The sequence below is a fragment of the Desmodus rotundus genome, chromosome 9, assembly GCF_022682495.2.
Source record: "Desmodus rotundus isolate HL8 chromosome 9, HLdesRot8A.1, whole genome shotgun sequence".
Classification (NCBI taxonomy): Eukaryota; Metazoa; Chordata; class Mammalia; order Chiroptera; family Phyllostomidae; genus Desmodus; species Desmodus rotundus.
Window position 1 is genome coordinate 25,704,049 of NC_071395.1, and position 20,976 is coordinate 25,725,024.

A 20,976-nucleotide genomic window follows, 5' to 3' on the forward strand; every position below is an offset into this window, starting at 1 on the left:
CCGTGTGGTATTCCATTTAACCAAGGATCATAACTGGACTCTTTATAGGTAGCTGAGGTTCACTTTCCCGAGGCTATCCAGATTAGATGAAGTTATTCCTGTAAATGCTCAGGTTAAGCTATGAGGTTGATTTAGTCTCTGGGAAGTCCCCCAAACTTCTCTCCTGTTATAGTCAAGTTCTCAAAAATCTTCAGATTCTTTTGAGGGACCCTGCTTCTGTGACAAGAGAATCATGAAGCCAATAAATCCCGAATAGATACTCAATTTGTCTTTTTTTCCATTACCATTTCTCCTCTTTATCAGTAAGCCTCACAAACATGGGCCGACCATGTCTTTTATTTAACTATTCTGAAAAACCAGCATAACCGCCACATGGCTATGAACAGCAAGAGTGAAAAATAAATGAATTTGTTTTTTTTCTAAAAAGAAATCAAAGCCAAGGACATAACATTGCAAATGAAAGCACCTAGCTGGGCACATGGTATCAATAGTTATAAGTTTTCTGTTACTCACTGACTCCACTGTTTACACTCATCTCCCTGCCACATACTAGAGGATACCACTTCCTCCATTTCCTTGACTACAAATTACAACGTAACAATTACTTGTGCTTCGCAGAATTTGAGGCAGTTAGCCTCCTACTCTTGGCCGTAAATTTCTTATTTAGTGCTCTACTCCTGGTCTACAATGTGCCTGTGATTTCAAGTATACCCACGTTTTTAAACACATGCATTACATCAGAAGTTTTATGGTAAGAAACGCTATTCTATGTTTCAAGGACAGGAGATAGACATCTTGTTCTAACCTCAGGGAGACGTGCTACTGTTTCTCCCAACTTTAAGCAAGATCTGAGAGGCAGGTGTGGTCCCTAAATCAGTGAAGAGCCTCACTGGCAGAAGTGCCCCTGGAAGGACATGATCCCCAGGTGCTGTCGTAAATGTGGCGCATCACAATAAAACATCACCTGTTTTCTCTGAGAAATTCCTAGATCCTAATCATCTGCTCATCAGGAAAAAATTCTTGAGGCTCTTAGAATTTTATTTCATACAGTGCTCCCTCTTCTTTTACACAGTACCTATACTGTAATTTGTTTTCCTACACCAGTTTATTTCTAGTCTGTGCAGGAAATTCTGAGATTATTAGATACCAATACTTCCTTGCAACCCTTTTTTGTCTACTTCCTATTTCCTTTCTTTTTCAAAAGCAAAATGACCATATCAGCCCATTCATCTTTGGCCAATGTGGTCTTTAATAATCAAATTGCAATAAACACTGAACCTTATGCAGATTTATGCATCATCTTCATCTCTACCCTGTAAACAATGACCACCTCCACTTTAATGTAGCAGAGAGCGCCCCCTACTGAATTTCTGAAAAACTCCCACAGTTATCACAGTGTGGGTAGCTCTTACTTGCTTCACTGTATTTCTCTACTGATTTTTTGGGGGGGGGGGGGGGATAATGCTGATGGTCCTTTATTGAGACTTTTAGTTTTTGTGAAAATTTATTATCTAAACTTTTTTAAAATTACTTTATTGTTGTTCAATTACAGTTGTCTGCATTTTCCCCCCACCACTCTCCCCGACCCCAGACAAACCCACCTCCCTCCCTTGCTTCCACCCTCCCCCTTGGTTCTCTACTGAATTCTAAAGCAACTGAGTTTCACTCTGTAGTCTTGGACCAACCATTTAAACTGGGATAAATCAGGACCTGGGGTGCTGTAATTGTATTTTAAAAATTATTCCACAATAAGAGGATGCTTCCGAATATTTTTAACAATTCAGGTATCGCCCCAGCCAGTGTGACTCAATTGGCTGGAGCCATCGTCCTATAAACTGAAAGGTGGTGGGCTCGACTCTCAGTGAGGGCACATGCCAAGGTTTTGGGCTGGTCCAGACTGGGGCTCGTACAGGAGGCAACCCATTGTTGTTTCTCTCTCACGTCGATGCTTCTCTCCCGTTCTTCCTCCCTTCCTTCCCCCCTTTCTCTAAAACCAGTGAACATATCCTTGAACGAGGATAAATAATACATACATACATACATTCATACATTACATACATACATACAAACATAAATAATTTAGGTGTGCATCCAAATACTTCATCCTATCTTTACCCTTAGCCACCTCCAGGTAAGGTGTCGCAGACCATTTTTGCAGAAGCAGAAGCTGAGGCAGAGTGATTCATCGACTTGCTTTAGGAACAGAAAACCTGCTAGTGACAATGCTGGATTAGAACCCAGGGTCTGTCTTCCAGGTCGGGCTCATTCCTTGGACACTGGAGACGACCAGGCGCCCAGCCCCACGCCTGACCCATCTGCTGCTGCCCATGCCGTGGGAGGCACCTGTGCCAGCGGGAGAACTGCGGGGAGAGCTGGGGGTAACTGCACCGGTGACGGGCCTTTGGGTCAGGGAAAGACCACCGCTACCCACTTAACTTTTTCTCCTTATAAAAAAATCATGAGGAATCTTGTTGACATAAGCATTTACAAACATTATGGGTACCTCAAGGTCACAAAAAGAGCCAAAACTCTGATCATTTAAGTGCATTTCAATGATCTATACTAGATATCAGGACTGCCCGGTCTAATTGTTCATGTCAACTTGGAACTTAGGCTGAATCTATGGACACCTTAGAATATATGAAGGCTCCATTTCTGTGGGTCAAAGAACATCCCATCAGCAATTTCATATGGTTGGTTCCATATAAAGTCAAATCATTAATCATTCAAGTCAAAAGCTTTTCTGGGACATTACACCTTGCCCCTTTAGGGTATCAACAGCCTCACTAAGAGATGAAAGCTCTGCAGCTCCGCCCCACTCCCACCCCCACCGCCACCCCCGGCAGTACCAACTGCTGAATGCTCAGACCTGACTCCCCACCCAGGAACCAAAGTTCACCACCTGGCACAGCAGGGGGCCTTGAGGCATGGGTGTCAGTATGGAAATAGGAGCTAAGATTGTGAGTATCCTCCCTGTCTACCTTTAACTCTCTTAGCAAAAACGTTTTTTGATTACTGTGAATTTTCTCTCAAAGATAGAGGCAATCACATTTCTGGTCCCCACTGTTCTGTCTAGCACGAGACATTAAATTCCCACCCACACACCTGCCAAAAGGGAGCCATCAACTGCAACAACCTTTCAGGGAAAGGATCTTCCCAGGCACAGGGATCAACTGGAAATGTCCACTGTGCTTACATTCTCACGGTTAAGTAGTACGGACTCCACACCCACTCCACAGGCAGGCATCCACTCAACCACTCCACCCTGCCTGCCCTGGGAAGACCCTAGTTTGGTTTAATATTCTGCGGTTGCTACCTTGAATTCTTAATAATTTTACTATTGAACTTGTAAGTGAAGTCTGGTGGACAATGAAGCATGTGTGTGAGCAGTAAAGATACCAGATTACAGAGTAGGTGGCGGTCAGGCCCCAGGGCATGCAACCCAGACAATGAGTAACTGGCCAGGTGGTCAGGCACACAACCACATGTCTGGGCGATCCAGGGTGCCACAAGGCCCCAACCTGGCAAGGCTGAGACCTGGGCCCCGACTGGTGACTGTGACAGCAGCAGCAGAAGGGGTCACAACTGTGAGCGAGGGGAAAGACTTGGGCAGGGCTGCGACCCATGGTGGGAGGCCGGCTTGTCCATCCATCATCAGGGCCCAACCGTATGCTCTCTGACAAATATTTAACTCCCTGACCGGAGCCCCAGGACGGTAAATAACACAGAGCAAGAGCCTAGAATGCACACCGCAAAAAGCGTATCAGGAAGTTACTGGAATTCTTCAGAGTTTATAATCTCCACTTTTGAAAACTGTATCAACATTATAAATCAAATATCTACAGGCACAGAAATAGAATGTATATGTAAAGAAAGATTGATGCATTGGACTGAAACCCCCTGCTATTTTCATGTGAAGCTTCAGATGAAGAAATTATTAACAAGGAAGCTCAGTATAAATCTAATTTTTCCATACAGTTGAAGATGCAGTGATAGGATGCATATAAGGCATTTTAAATTATATACAACTCATGAAGACACTTTCAGCTTAAGACTTCTATAAGTTACAGGAAATGTCAGAGGAAAGATTAAAATAACCTTGTATAAATTTATATTTAAAATTAAGTTCAGACTTACACAAAATGGATTTGAGTGAAGAATTAAATCTTTTTAGAAAAACTATTCCACAAGAATCAACCAATCTAGATGTACAAAAATGTACACTTTTAAAGTCGATCAGAAACGTATCTCAATGTTGTCATAACCTACAAAGCTCCAGTAACAGTTGCATCAGCAGAAAGATCTTTCTCCAAGTAAAAAAATTATAAAAAATATTTGCCATCTTGCATTTGCCAGGAGCTACTAATAATGCTTATACATCAACTGATATATAAATTATATCAATTAATATTACTTTTGATAAGGTAAACAAATGAACTTGCAGAAAAGTGAGCCAGAAAAATCTTATAATAAATGAAGGTATTGCATTATTACTGTTTCTTATATTACATAAAATTATGACATCAAAGTATTACTTTTTGCAATTTATAAATTTATTAGGTTTTTTTTCTTTTATTGATTGCAGAGAAAGGGGAAGCGAGGGAGGAAGAAAGAAAGGGAAATAGCAGTGTGAGAGAGACACTGATCAGCTGCACCCTGGCTGGGGATCAGACTAAGCATATGCCCTGCCCGGGAATTGAACCTGTGACCCTTTCGGTCTGCAAGATGATGCCCAAACAACTGAGCTAAACCATCCAGGGCAATCTATGTTATTATTCATGTGTCACTATTATCCCTATTACATTTAGTAAGTAGAGCATTTTTAAAGGGACAATTTCACATTTCAGTACTCCTTAACAGCACTTTTTCCTGCTTTTTGAACAGGAGGCCCAGCACTTTCATGTTTGAGCCCAAGATATCTATTTTAGGTGTGAGTTCACTAAAGATACATTAATTCCCAAAGCCAGGTCTCAATTCAAATGACAGGCCTTGGAGAATTTGGGAGGACTGGGTTGGAGGTTGCTATTCAACTTTGGATTCGAACCTGAAAGGACAGAAAAGCATTTTCAGTCAAGGGAAGATGTCTCAGGGCGAAGGCTTCTAAGCCCCATCTGTTTCTTCCAACGGCAGAAGTCGCCTTAACGACCGACCGCGAGGACGGCGGGACACCTTCTCCCGGCAGTTGCTGCAGTAGCAGTGATAACGATGGCAGTAAAAGAGTCAGTAAGCCATACTGGCCAACATTTTACTCACTGCGCCTCATGCCAGCCTGACCTGATTTGCTGTGTCCCTTGTAGCTTTCCTGACAACTCTGTGCAGCTGGCCCTAAGACGGCTACGCTGTAGGTGAGAAACAGCATTTGGAATCCAGGCTAACTCTGTCTCTCGTTCACCTAGTGCATGGCAGAGCTGGGACGCGTCCCCACACCTAATTTCAAGCTCTTATTTATTTATTTATTTATTTATTTTTAAAATTTTTTTAAAATTTCAAGCTCTTAATCATTCTGCACAAAGTCCGTCAACCAAAAAGCAGTTCTTCGGTAAGTGAGGAATGCGGCCATGATTTTTATTTTTGGTCTCGCTCCCTACAATCTTGAGAACAGGAGAAGGGACAAGCAGCCTGCCCTGTGCCACACACACACCTTGAGTTCTGGTTTCTCAGCTTGTCACTCCAGCACCATCTCTTTCACTAAAGAGCCCCAGTTCCCCCCACAACCACCAGCAAGTGTTCTCTCCCTTCCCGAGTCGCAAAGCACTCGATGCCTCTCCACAGCACTGATCATTCAAGGTCTTTATACCACTATTTATGGTGTGTACCTCCAAACCACCCCAATGCAGGCAAGTCAGCTTTACACCTTCACAGATGCCCTACACATGGTGGTTACTAGTCACTTTACTAAATCCAACAATTCCCATGTGGAGTTTCACAGGTACAACCTATCTTAATTCCCTTTTAAGTTTTTGGATTGTAGAAAGAAGAGGATGCAGGCTACTGACGTAATAGCATCATAAGCCAAAAATGTACGTTTTGCACACAACTAAACTTCAGATCTAGAAATATGCCAAGTGGGTACTAGAATTATTGGGGGAATCACTTTGTGAATTATACAAATTTCTAACCACTATGCTGTACATACAAAACTAATATTGAATATCAATTGTAATTTTAAAATTTTAAAAATAAAAATCAACTGAAAGCAAAAGGCAGAAAATATCTTGATGCCACCCCTATTCATAACCCAATTCATGACTGTTTAAGAATTTGAGTTTTATGGAGACAGTATGTCACAATCCTTCAGTTCATATATTTTCAAAGGTCACAATGGTGTCACCGTAAGGAAGAGATTCACTCCACCCTCCTAACGTACAAGAGCCCATCTGGAAGGGAGCCAATTAAAACATAGCGCACACTCATTTTAAATTAATAGCAAAGGTAGCTTATACACAACACAACCACCCAGGTATTTCCCAGTGTCTTCCAAACCAGAGGACATTTTGTGGTTGTTTTTATTTATTCTTTCCAGGAAACTTCTAACTTGTGAACTTTCATGCTAACCTGAAGCTCATCAAAAAGTTTCAGCTCCCTTGTCCCCTCGACACCAGGCAAGTGCAGTGTCCTGTGGTCCCATCAAGCTGCCTGCACAGGAACCCTTCTCAGCCAGAGGAGCCCTGCAGCTCACCTCCTGGGAATGATGCCGTTTTCCAAACTTGTGGTCTGACTCCGAAGCCAGCGGCGTTGGTAACTGCTGGAAGAGGATGCCGAGGAGCTTGGCGATGGGAAAGGCGTAATCAAAAGGCTACTTAGGGAGGCTGTGGGGAGGAAAAGGTAAAAATCAGAAGTTGAGGTAATGAGTCCTGAGTAGCTACATAAAAAAATATGTGCCAAGCAATCTAAATTTTCAGGTTCTACCAGTCATACCCAGCAGGGGGAGACATAACTTCTCTCTTACTGAGACTTAGGTACAGCAAAGAAAACATCCTTTAAGAAGGAAAACAAATTAAAAGAAACAGGGATTACAGACCTAGCAAGTGCATCAGTTACCCAGCCCCACATTACAAATGCAAAGTAATTATTACTCATTCAATCAGAGCATGGAGAGCGGATTTCCCATTAAACGGGCCAGGTAACATCATCATCTACATCACTCCCCTGGTAACCAACCCCTTGCACTTACACTCACTGCCTCCTCTTGACCACTTCTTCACTCGCTATTCTCAGGTGAAATCTAGGCAAATGAGTGGTTGCTCCACATACTATCCTCTTTCCTGCTCCCTATCTCCAAACATACGATATTTACCCAACCATCCCCCCATCCTCAGCCTCTAGTCTTATATGTTTTCTGCCTGGATTACCTATTTGCCGCCGAGCCTCTCTCTGCTTCCTCCTGCTACAGGACACCAGCTGCCTGCACCTGGGCTGGCAGTGAGTGAGCGGCCCTGAGGCCCAGACTCCTCTCCTAGGCAGGGAGGGCCTGGTCCCTCTCAGGGAGGCAAAGGGTTTCTTTCAAATCACAGCTGCTTGAGGGATGTCTAATGATTTGGAAGAATGGAAGGAGGAGACAGGCTTTCTCCTTTTACTTCCCTAGGGCTAAGGAATTAGACACCGAAGTGTCAGTTTACGGGGAAAGAAAATGGGGTGTTAGAGACGGCTGGTCAACATTTTCAGAAGCAAATCACAGGACAAAGGAAAGTGACTTTGGTCAACACAGAGCAGTATGCTCCCAGATATCACTTGACAAGGCGGTTTCTCCAAATGACTACTGCATTTGTATTTATGCTTTTACAGGCAGATGGAAATAACCTGACTGTCTGACCTCAGTTCTTAAATACCGCAAGAGTTACTGGGCTATTAGCCAATAATCAGTAAGCTAATGCTGAGTGTCTACCGTGTGCTGGGTGTTGTGCTAGGCAACAGGGATACAGTAGCAGACAACACCCCCCCCCACACACACATCGCCTGCATGAAGCTTCCAGTCTAGAAGAGTATCAGTGAACTTCCCTGGCTACCAAACATAGATATTTACATAACGACTCAAGGTTCTTTCCACAGCAGAGGTCTAGGAGATGCTTTGCAGCCCTATACCCTGGACACTGCCCTGAATACAGCAGACGATTAATAAACGTTTGCTGAAAATACAGCACTTCTACATGAAAGTGTTACTCAGACAGGTCTAGCCCCAGCAGGTGGCCTCTGTTCTGATCTGGTTTCAGCCTCGACTTAAGCCTTCCCTAAATCTCCAAAATTAAATCCACATTTCAAATGTCAGTGAGTTGGTAATTTTATTGAGGATTTTTAAAGGAGATAGAAGAAAGCCTTTCCTCAAAGCCACACAAAATTACTCAAAAAAAAAAAAATGCCAATCAGACATTTCTGCCCTACCTCCCAGGATCTCAAAGGACTCCTATAAGATCCAGAAGATCTTTCCTCCCAAATCTTCAGGGTCCCCTGTCTCTGCCCGTCTTCTGCTGAGCAAATCAGCTTCTTTTGGCAGGTAGAGGACACAGCTGAAGGGTGGTACTTGTATTATAGACATTTTTTCCCCATCACAGTAGCAAGATGGAGATGCCTCTGAGATCCACTTTATTCTGGAAACTGTGTTGCTGTATAATTCACTTTACTAAACTGGGTAAGAGCAGAGTCTCCCGGTTCAAATCCCAGCTCTGCCACTCACCAGCTGTGACGCTTGGGTAGGTGACTTAACCTATCAGTTCAGTGGGGGCAACAAAGTACCACATCTCAGTTGTGAACTGTTTAGTAGATCAAAACAAACATTGAAAAAAAGAAGAAAACAGTGTAATACAGTGTCAACATTAATTGATAAAACTTTTGTCATCTATAAAGATGTCGTTACTGGATCACGATGTGAAATGCATTAGCATGTGTTGCAGACAAAAGGAAATCTGAAAAACACTGATCTCTTTTCTAAGTTCCTGTGAGGACTAAAGTAATCATATAAAATGTTTAGCCCAGTGCCCCCATACAATGAATATTAGCTATTCACACTCTCTCTGATAGTTCTTGGAAAAGTTGGACTAATTAAGACATTTCAGAGTACTAAATGATTAATGCTAATTAGGTAGTTACGAAAAGAAACTAGGACTTGTAATAGAGATGTGAAAAAGCAAAAAATTAAAATAAAAGAGACTATGCCTTCTCTCATCATTAAAAAATGCTGAATAAGAATTTTTATGGCATACAAATGAAATATTAAGCTAAAGTGCTGGCTTGGAGCTATCTAGCATTTCCTCATCAAAAATATCTTAATATTACTTAATAAGATTTTTATGGAAAAGTACCGTGGTATATACATTGTCAGTCAGATATTCTAGGAGATGATACAGTTACGACTCTCAAATGCAAAACCAGGCCAAACTCTGGCCCACAATCCACTGTCATTTTTCATGAGAAGAGGTGGATTCAGCCATCAGTTCCATCAACACGAGAGCATGTGACGGGGGCAGGGCCGCAGTCTGCGAGGCAGAGCAGTGCGCCGGACGCTGGAGCCCTGTGGTCACCCCGTCCACCGGGCTCTGCCCTGCTGGTGCGCGCTACCTGTCCATGGGGCCTGGCGCCCAGGGGAGACTGGGGAGTTTCTGCACGGGAGGTGAGCCCAGCTACGTTCCCAGTCAGCTCAGTGAGCTGGTGAAGAAAATCCCCAATTATGTGAGACTTTTAAATTATTCATAGGCTCAATTTCAGCTTTAAAAGTGCTATGTCTAACACTCCTTAATATTTTTAGTATCACTTTTCCTTTTAGAATTTTTTATCTTTAAAAACTGGTGATGCATATATGCATTGCAGACTTTCGCAGTTCTGACGAGTGCACTAATCAGAAAATGAAAATTAGCCAAAATCCCATCACCAGATTACTGCTAACATTTTGTACCTGGTTAACTCCCACTTTAAAGCTGTGTGTGTTCCTCTCCACCCTCCTGCCTGAGGAGGTCTCTGCAACTCGCACCCATCTATTCCTGAACAATGGACCGTTTGGGTGGGTGATGCTGACGACTGGGGAGGCTATGCGTGAGGCAGAGGGGGGGTCTCTGTGGGAAATCTCTGTACCTTCCACTCAGTTTTGCTGCGAACCTAAAACTACTCTAAAATATCAAGTCTATTCCTAAAAATTAAGGTGTTTTGAAATCATGGTGGCAAGTCTAGAAAGGAAAACGCTAAACAGTCCACAAATTTGTGAAACTGAAGAAAACAAATATCCATTCCCAGAGAGTACCAAAGGTCTGCCTAGAAATAAGAGCAGTCTAAGGAAACGAAGAAGTTGAGTTCTGCCCAAGCTATAGTACAGATTGCCAAGCTCACACATTTTTAAAACAAGGCAAAAGCCAAGGTAAAGAGCTGACAGGAAAGATACAAGACACGTTTAGATTCAGGCCGCTCATCACTTACACAGACAGTGAGAAGCAGCAGCAGCGAACGGTGCCAGTGCCCACTGATCCTCGTCCCCCACACCGAAAAGAACGCCACTGACACAAAAGGGGTCAGATGCTGGCAACACAAGTTATGTGAGCCCGTTGCTGGGCCCGGACCACAGCCAGGCAGTTTTACATTCTACCGATCTAGTACGATGGGGGCTGGGCAGAAAGCTCCGAATCTCATCAGAATCCTGCAGGCGATGAGAACCCGTCTCCTGTCAACTGCCCAGGAGAGATGGAGAGGTGGGTGAGCTGCAGATGACCTCCTAGCAGTTCCTTAGAGGTTCCCCATTCTCTCGTGTCCCCTGAGGAGCACAGGTTGTACCGCCAAGACTCAGGTAAGTGGCAGGTGAAGCCTCTGCCCGTGTGGACATGTGCAAGGTCACCGGGGTGCCATGCACTTTCCCCTACACAGATGGCAATCAGGAACAGTGCACTCCTTGACTCCTCAACTCTGCAATGCACTGTATCAGTGAAGTCATTACGGGTTCAGGTACAAATGGGATGTAATTTTGTATTATTCGATGAGCCCCCCATTTCTTGATGTTTGACTGCTGAGAGCTTTTAAGCTTCACCACCACCTTCTTCCTTTTCTCCTGCTCCACATCTGGGCAAGCAGATGAGAAAGGCTGGGTGCTCCCTCCTCTGGAGCCAGTGGGCAGTTCAAACCGCATGCAGGGCCCTTCCCCCTGGCCCTCCCCCTAACCACCATAAAACCCCCAGAACAGTCTCCTTTCCGTTTCGCAAGTCATTTTCTAACCAGCTTGGCAAGCTCACCCGCTCTCGCCAGAAAGCCTCATTCTGTGAGTCCCCTTGTATCCTCCTGGTGTGCATGTGCCATCACCAGCCTTGACACCCAAAGCACCCTCTGGGTGTGGGGTGCATCCTGTCCCTGCACAGTGGCCCGGACGCAGCCTATTTAACCACTGTGATGGCGCGCATTCTTACCAAGAAGGTTCGCTTTCAAACCTTCAATAAAAATGTTTGAAAGTACATGGTAGAAGTTTTACTCACACTGATCTTCAGTTTATTTTACTACTTTTCAGAACAGAGGAAATGAAGTTGCACAGAGAGTGGGGAAATTATTTTTCTTGTCGACGACATGGACATTTTGATGAGAAAGAGAATCTAAATGAGAATTAAGGTGACACGTTAACAAGGCTCAGTGACTCTGGTCTCAATCCTGGCCCTCTGAGCCTTACTTCACTTGTGCACCCAAGGTTTCCAAAGTTCAGCTTCTGCTCCAATCCATCTCTTTAGAGCCAGTTTCCTATTTCTAAATTATAGCTGACTACTCATAGCTGGAGAACATACAGACACTACTAATAAAAAATTATCTTAATATCCGTCTCCTCAGATGCCCTCCTGCTTTCCCTAAACTGGTTAACGTCGTCATCCTCAGCTCCCCTCCCCAAGTTAGAAACTGGAGAGTCGCCCACGGCTCCTGGTTCCTCCCTCCCCCCACCACCCGTGTCCCATCCGTCACGAGCCCTGCCAACATTACCTCCAGTATGGCTGGAATTCACCCTTCTTTTCTCCAAAGACTTCACTTAAAAATTTTCTAATGGCAACCACTAAAAGAACCTCTTAAAAATAATTTTTATTTTTTATTTATATATGTACAGAGGACACAGTCAAAATATCCAAAAGAGGATTCAATGAGAATGTATTTCCCCTTTAAACCTGCTCCGGCCTGTATCCCTTCCAGAGACATCCTACGATCGTACTTACCTTATGTGTAGTAAGAGAGATCCTGCATATGCCTTTTTATGAAACATAAATGATACACCCTAAGAGAACTTTCCTATTTCAAGGCATGCTCAGCTGGCTCAATTCTTTTCAATGCCACATGGTATTCCTTTCCTGGGAAGTATGTCTTCTGGTCGGCCCTCACTGACGAACATTTAGGTTGCCTCCAGTCCTTTGGTAAGCAACCATATTTCTTCTTGTCTCCCCGTTCTACCTCTCATCTTCCACAATGATACTAGAAAAATGCTTCTCAAACTTGTTTTGAGCAAAAGCCTATGAATATTACATTCTAAAAATTCAGGGAGTAGGGCAAAGATTTGAGTAACTGCTAATATTACAATGTAAAAAATGCTGTGAGCTTATGTTTTGGTGCATTCCTTTACTAAAGACGTATCTTTAAAAGCCAGTCTTTATAACTGGTCATGGTGGTGAGTGAGCTGACACTCCCATCACCGCCCCGTCCCCGTGCCGTGCGTGTGTCACTCACCGTGCAAAGAGGCACCGGAGTACTTATCGCAAGGAGTAAAATGCATTCAGAACAGATCACAGTTAAGGTTTTCTTTCCTCTCTGTTAGTACAAAAAGCTACTAGATAACCCAGGGGGAAAATAAAGTTGTATATTTTTCTAAGATACTATTCCAAAATGGGCTGAAAAGGAAAAAAACAATGGACTACTTTTCAAATGATTAGCTGAATCAGATAATCATTTTATACTAGTCACACACACACACACACACAGTGGCAAGAAGCCCCATAAGTTTGGAAACATTATGTTGAAATAAAGTTAATGTGCAAAAAATCTATTGTCCATCTCCCTCAGGCACTTCACCACTGCTAAATGAAAAAGTACCACCATTAATCTATTTTAGCAATAACCATATGGGTCCAGTTTTCCCTGGAGCAGAGTTTGGGAAGCACCACAAGGATCTAAAATATACAGACAATGAGGCTACACCCCTTAGCTGCTCTGCTAACAAGATTAAATCCAGACTCCTTAGTGTGGCAGCGGCACCTTCAAAATAGCCTTTCACAGCCAGCCTGACCTTCCAACACTCCCTGACTCTCCCAACCCTGTGTCCCAGCACGCTACCCGGTGTGCTCAAGAATCCACACCCTGACACAAACTATTTTCAGAAATGCTCTTTCCCTAAGCTCTCATGCAGTCCTTTTCTACCTACAAGCTGTCACTCAAATACCATGCTTCCTGTGAGGCCATCATCTGACTTCCCTGACAAAGGCACTTACTCTTCCTCTTTGTTCCCACAGTGTTTTATGGGGTAGTACTTATCACACTGTATTGTACTTTGTTTTAAAGAACAAAGTTTATTTGGAAAAATCACTGTATTTTAACTTTTGGTTTACATATAACTCTTCCCAGGGGGAGATGCTGTATTTTTATTCTTCTTCAAAAACCTCCCCAGTACTGGTAGAGCCTAACAACACAGGGGGGAGGGGGCTAGAAAATTGTTATTCAACAAACAAATGTGGCTTGATGGCTGGCTAGTCAGAAATTGGTGCTACCCTTCCAACTCCCTCCCTTAATTTCAACTGTATCAAATTGGTCTTAAGGGGGAAACCACAAAAATAATTCAGTTCTCTAACAACACAGTAAACTTGTCTAAGGATTTAACACCACGTGGTGCTTTGTATCCCCAGAGGATACCATGCACGGAACAAGTTGCATAGTAACTAAAGGTGAAGGTAACCGTGAAGTAAGTTCTTCCATCCATCCCTCCTTCGGAGGTTGCCTGCAGAAGGGGATATCTGCAGAAGGAACTGACAGGCCAGGACAAAGAACTTCTGGTTTCTTTCTGATGGAGAATTGCAAAATCTCCTTTAAAATTCCTTTTTTATCCTGGATCATTTCTCCCTATAAGCAATGATTTAAAAAACAAACAACAAAAAATCTTTTCTAAAGTTATTTCTTTACTAGACTATTGAGAAAAAAAATTTTAAATCCGCAAATTATTCTTCAAAACTGACTTGTGTAATCAGAATTTCTGGTAGCATTCAGGAAGCCAGGTGCAAGATAAGCTGGTGTCAGCTGTGATTTCAGAGACTCCTCTGGGCTGGGACATATCGTTGCAAAAATTCCCCTACCTGGAAAGGTGCTGACCTAGGTAACTTCGGAGACGAGTGGACGTGTGAGACTGAAGGTGAAAGGAATTGCGCATGAGCACTGTACTCTAGTTACTAACATTGTTTCCTTCAGGGGTACAAGTTAGCAATTCTGACATCGCTATGTAAGTATACTGATGTGAACCAATTAAATGGATGGCAAGTGGTGAGAGCCAGCTTTCCCATGGTTGGAGTGGGAGTTTACAAATAAGCAAGGGAAGGAAGTTAATGGGTTATTAACAATGGAGGTATCAGTACAAACTCATTTTAAGTTAATAGAGATATAGATTTTACAGATAGCAATCTTATATACATGTCTTTGCACAGTTAGCATAAACTCCTATTTTTTGCTTGTCAGCTGAGAGGGCCTATAAGAAATGACACTCCAGAAAGCATTAAGCATATCTAGTGTCTGAATCTCAGATCCTAACACCATTCTCCAATGAAAGGACAGGGCTCCAATGAGAAATGGTTGATTCTAGCACTCGTGTACAAAACAAACAAGACAAGTCTGGAGCATCTGGTAGTGCCAGAAAGTAAGGAAGTGCTCAAAATACACTCACACACACACAATGATGGGGGTCACACACAATGATAGGGATTATACACTCACACACACACACACTGATGGGGGTCACACATAATGATAGGGATTATACACTCACACACACACAATGATGGGGGTCACACACAATGATAGGGATTATACACTCACACACACACACACTGATGGGGGTCACACATAATGATAGGGATTATACACTCACACACACACAATTATGGGGGTCACACATAATGATAGGGATTATACACTCTCACACACATACACACACGGATGGGGGTCACACATAATGATAGGGATTATATACTCACACACACACACAGGGATGGGGGTCACATACACACAACAATCGGGATTATACACTCACACATACACAATGATGGGGGTCACACATGCATGATGGGAGTCACACACACACACACATATTGATGAGGTGTGTTAAAGTAATACAGGAGCTTCATGGCTTCCATGGCCAAATATGAAACAATTTGAGAAACTAAATAAAGTAGAATAGGGTTATAACCCAAAGTATAAAGTACATATCTATGAGTCCATATTGATATAAAGGACTGACTGACTGAATGAATGAATGGATAAGGAAATAGACAAATAAATCTCCCATGCAGAAAAATTCCAAATAGTTTAAGTAGACCAGAATGACTCAGCTATTTTTATTTAACCATAAATAAAATGCTATGTGCTTTACATTACATGACACACACAAACCAGAAGGACTCAGTAACAAACTACACTCAACAGCTTGGGAATAAAGTTGTGCCAAGTATGGTACAGAACACTGGTGCTACACAGAAGGCACACAAGGACCCCTTCAAGCTCCTTCAGTGGGCAAGAGCTGGACACAGAAATAACTGAACAGTCAGGACGACAGGCGCCTGAGGTCTGGATGCAGTCGTAGCACATCCGAGCACCGACTGGCTGGCCCGACTGGGGAAGGGGACACGTCATCACTGGTGAAACCCGCAGGGTGTCCCTTCCTAGTCTGCAGTGGAAGGTAGAGGCTGCATGTTCAATGTACGTTCGTCAGGCAAAGCCCCACACAGCTCCAAGTCCTCCAATTCCAGATCATAAGTTCCCTACCTTCCTTTTAAAGGAAAAACTGTACCTCAGATCAAAACCACAATCAAAATCCAGAGCAGAATTGTGTCCTAAAGCAGAAATCAAGAGATCTTAAAAGGAGTACGAGAAAAGGGCAAGGCTTATTAAGATAAGGAGAGCAGGGGTCCCTGAGATAAAATCGCGAACGCAGGACTCGAGGACAGGGGATGGGGCGACCAAGTCAGTGCGCGAACCCCCCTTCATCCTGAGTAAATGTACTTCCACACACACTTTCCTTCCTGGTTTCATGATCAAGAGTCAGCAAGCAAATTCCCCAGACAGCTGGCTCAAGGCAGCCTCCCTCTAAAAAGAAATTTCTCAGAACACATTAGTCCCATATTAGTTTGGATATTAGAAAAAACTGGCCCATGCTGTACAATTACTACTACATGCTGAGCATCAAAGTTCTAGATCTTCTTACATGTGAGGCTTTAGAATATGGAGAAAAAAAAAAGATGAGGCCTGTCTTCTATTTTCCCAACTCCCTGATCATTATGGATGGTTCGCTGTTAGCAAAACAACAAAAGGAAGTACAAATACCTGATCGGGCAATGCCACTGTCCCTGTCTTCATTCTGTCCTCTGCTGGGCATGTCAACTGGAGTGCTATGTGCTAAGACAGAGGCAAAAGGAAACCATGTTATCGGGCTCTTCAAAGAAAAAGTGGTTTTAACATCAGCATAACAATTTTTACATTTCAAAGTAGATTACTACTATTGATGATTGGCATAAATTTATAGAGAGATTAATTAGAAATCAAAATTAAATACACAAAAAGATGACAGTGAGAGTAAGAAGAAAACAAAATCAAGTAACTGCTCGCCTTTACTGTCTTGTTGTACCATGTAAACTTTTTTAAGTGATGCTCGTCTCTAAAAAGCTGAGTAATCAACTATTGATGTAGTTGATACAATGAAGAAACATTCTCACGCAGATACTTTTAGCCATTTTCCTCATATTTAGTAACACCTAAATAGCACTATAGTTTTGAAAGGCTTTACAATCAGTTTCAGTATTAACTATAGGCAACTCAGGGGAGAGAAATACTTGAAAACCATTTCATAAATGTAAGAAATGTTTCTGTTTATAACCCTCTCTCTTGGAAGATAGAAAACATTTATATTCATTTTCAAATATTTCTTCCTCCACTTCTTTTCCACATACACCCATACACAGCGTTATTGCAAAGTTACTTAGGAAAACTCATGTCCTGGCATGAATTTTAGAAAACACTACAGAATTAGAGACTTCTAGGAATGCTTCGGATTGATGTAAACTGTACTTACTGAGCTAGAGCATAGATGACATGTTGCTACAGTGAACTTGCAACCCAGGGCCCTGCCTGCTTAATATTCTCGCCAGCTATTTCTTGAAGTATGTTTACTTTCACAATTTTAAAGAGCGCAGATAAATATGTTACCCTCACTCTAAGTAGGTAGCAGGGTGTCAGTTTTATTAGGGTGTCAGTTAACTGTGGTGCTTAGGCACTTTTCAGGCTACAAAAAAAGAACAGAATACCATTTGCAGTAAACAAAACCTTTAATGCTAGTAATGAAGGTCCCCGCACTTGTTAATCATGCCGGACTACAACCACCATTAAGCAGCCTTAGTTAGCAAGGTCAGTTAAATCTCAGGCTTTACCTACCCACAGAGACCAAGATGATTACACCTGTAAAGAACCTAGAAACTGCATTTAAACTAATTAAATGTGAGAGGGCGAGAGAGAGAATGACGGAGAGAGACAGAGGGAGAGAGAGAGAGGTCTTCCATGCTCTTATTAGAGTGACTTCTGAAGAAACTGTGCGCAGGTACGGATGCAGGGGAATAAATGGATAAAACACACCATGGCAAAGGGAAAAGATTCACAGTAGCAGAAGCAGCCTACAAAAATCAGAAAATATAATCCTCTTAGAAACACTAAGGGCTCATTTCAGACCAAAATCAGCTTACCCTGGAGTTTATCAAAGGTATTTACAATAGAGGTTCATTGGTGAAATTTTCAAAACACCATGAACTTGGCTCCATTTGAAACTAGTATCTCAAGAGCCCCTTGGATTTCTAGAGAGGGAGCAAACAGGGTTTTTTGCTAAGAACCTGCACAGGATGTATTACTATGTGTGCGGGTCACACTGTACTCAGCATTCCACACAAACCTGCAAAGAAAGAAGCACTGCGGGTGAGCCGGAGAGGTCCTCCTTCCGCCACCCCCTGCAGCAGCTTGCTGCTGCTCGCCTGCAGCAGACCTGGGGGCAGAGACACACAGAGGAGGGCAGACGAGGTAGCACAAAAAAATAAACACAGATTAAAGATAATGCAAACAAAAACAAAACACCACAACAAACTCAAATAAAGCAAAACACACACCCACAACAGTGGTATTCAGAAAGAATGAACCCATTCATGTGGTTGATTTTACCTAAATTACTTCCAGTACGGCAAGGACCCAAATTATTCTGATTTGTGTTCAGTTTTCCCAAATTGGGATCTTGGTTGATGTATTCAAAGCTGTCTTGCAAGCTAAATCCAGGCAGGTGGAGGGAGAGAGAGGAGAAAAATGTCAAGAGATGAATAAAGCTGTTTTCGAACAGACTCTCAAATACAGACAACTTAATCAGTTGCCCAGACTTTTTAAATAAATGAATAAAGTCTCACATCTACCAAAGGGAATTACACTTAGGGGAGTTTGTTAGAGGAAAAGAAAAGACAAGCTTTTGGAGGCAGTCCAACCTATAAAACTAAACAATGCATTCCTAACAGCTTCACATTACATAATGGGACAAACTCCATACATTTTGATCAGTGACTGACACCTAGGATATTGCTATTAATTTCTCAATTTTGCTTTAGTGATTGACACCCAAGCTGTTACTATTCATCTCAAAGGTAGTTTTACATAAACCTTCAAAATGAAATTAATTTGAACTCTTAGTTAATATCAATGAGCAATTCAGCAACTTTTTTTAAGGAGGATATAACAGAAATTAGTATGATTCCTATAGGCGTCTGAGTTCAAAACACTTAAAAATTTAGCATTACTAACACACACAAGTGTGAGGGAAGCAGATTTTGATAATTTATTGTATTTATAAGACGTAAAATAAAAATCAAGATTTTGAGGTCAAAATGAGGTCAAAATGATTTTTAGTGAAATTTGAGCTCAATATTCTATTACAGGGAGTTAGTATAACATATGTTTAGGTAAAAAGAATCTCTCACAAGAAATAAACTTCACTTCCTATACTGGCTTCAGTCATGTTGGCCCAGCTCAAACGGTTTGCTATATTGTAGGTTTGCTATATTGTTGAAGAGTGGATAGACTTGCTCAAATGGTATCCAAGTCTGCAAAGAAATACATTTCTAACTTCTCAGGACAGCAGCCTTCATTCGACTCATAAGAATGCCCCTTTAATTTATAACTAACCTTCCTTTCAAACTTACCAAAGAATAACAAATGCTTCATTTTATTTTTTTTAATATATAAAATATTTCTGCTTGCAAAGTTCAAAATATATGAGCAAGTGTACCGGGATGAGAGTTAAGGTAGATATTTCAGTATTTTTAGTTTACACAGAAGTAAAAGTAAAGGAAGAAAAAACTCAGGAGTGAAAAACCAAAGCAGCGCATGGCCCGAGGGCCAGGCAATCACAGAAGCTGCACTGGCAGCTGCCTGGTCGGCAAGCATGGACACCCCGTCCTGCCAAACAGGGCCCCAGCAGCCTGGAAAAACTGGGTGCTTCATTCTTAAACAAATAAACAAACACACTAAAAACAAGTGTTCAAGAGTTTTTAAAGGGTAAAATAACATTGGGAAATACCATAAACTTGTGAACGTGGCCCCTCCTTTCCCCCTTCACCGTTCCATTTCTAGGGAATGGAAGCTTGGAGATGGCAGTAAGAACATGCTGGTAACAGAGGGACCCAATACACCGAAACGGTCATTTGTCGTTAAGGCTGCCTGCCAGAGTCAAAGGCCTTTCCTACGCACTATGTATAGGAAAATAGCCGCTTTTAAGATCCCTGTGTTAACGTGGATGCGTCCAGCTTCTCATTTATGGCCCTCCGAGAATTTCTCTATCCAGAAAGTAGCCAGTTAAAAAAATGGGGTGGGGGAGGCGGTGTGCAAAACCCCACACTTACTTATTGGTACTCCCACAGAAGCTGCCCATTCTAGCAGAGAAAACTTTACTAATCATCAGTTGTGGAGGAGAGCTGGGGGGGAAAAGAAAAAAGAAAGGTATTTTTGAATTAATGTGTCAACATCGCCATTCCACTTCTCACGACCGATAGGAAGAAAACAGCCCAAACTCACCGTATATAGTGTATCTTCAAGGTGGAGCCCTGGTAACTCATTGCAACGGAGCCGAACATCATCTCCCCCAGCATGTTGACATCCGAAGCTGGCCTTGTGTACTGCCCCACACAAAGGAAACCGAAATCAAAGCTGGCACGCGGCACATGACGTGCAGCGTAACAGAAAGTAACGTTCATTAACCTCTGGGGCCCTCTTCAGTTTAGTGGGTAGTGATTTCTCAAAGATGCAATCGGTCCTTTTACAATCTTAATGGTGATGGGCCTCTTTTTCCTCAAATTATTACTAATGTTTGTCATTTGTTCTTTATACAATATCTTCCTAAGGATCCCAGTGTTACATCTGTTTATTTTTAGTTTTGTTATGAGAAACAAATATTTTTATTATCTCCATCAATAAACTCTAAATAGATTAAGTTATGAAAGAAACAGGGTCACTCTCCCCTTGGTACTAAGAACACCCCCTGAAAAGAAACACGGTTCGGTATCAGTATCATTCCGTCAAATAATAAACAGTGCTGCACAACAATGCTAATCGGTGCAGGCAGGGTTCATGAGGGTCTAAAAAATAACAGAGTTTGGTACCTCTGGAGTTTTACAAAACTGGCTTTTTAAATATTTGGCCCCTCTAGCTTCTGACCAGTTTTTCCCGGCCCTTCTGTCATCGCAAAAAGTGGACTGCACCAGCCCCCCTCTG

General features: G+C 42.4%; 1 protein-coding gene across 6 annotated transcripts in view; it reads right to left on the reverse strand.

Moving 5' to 3' along the window:
* Positions 1 to 20,976, reverse strand: part of FNIP2 (folliculin interacting protein 2) — a 120,772-nt gene that overhangs the window by 35,847 nt on the left and 63,949 nt on the right. For 4 of the 6 annotated variants that reach the window (XM_045202780.3, XM_045202781.3, XM_024569056.4 and 1 more), the window contains exons 4-9: positions 20,281 to 20,381; positions 20,109 to 20,180; positions 18,388 to 18,488; positions 18,125 to 18,214; positions 16,513 to 16,584; positions 6,680 to 6,809 (exon numbers count right to left, since the gene is read on the reverse strand). In XM_045202780.3, coding sequence (XP_045058715.2) covers positions 6,680 to 6,809; positions 16,513 to 16,584; positions 18,125 to 18,214; positions 18,388 to 18,488; positions 20,109 to 20,180; positions 20,281 to 20,381 — 566 coding nt within the window. The remainder of the gene's footprint in view (positions 1 to 6,679; positions 6,810 to 16,512; positions 16,585 to 18,124; positions 18,215 to 18,387; positions 18,489 to 20,108; positions 20,181 to 20,280; positions 20,382 to 20,976) is intronic. The other 2 variants (XM_024569054.4, XM_024569057.4) reach the window with 1 other exon arrangement.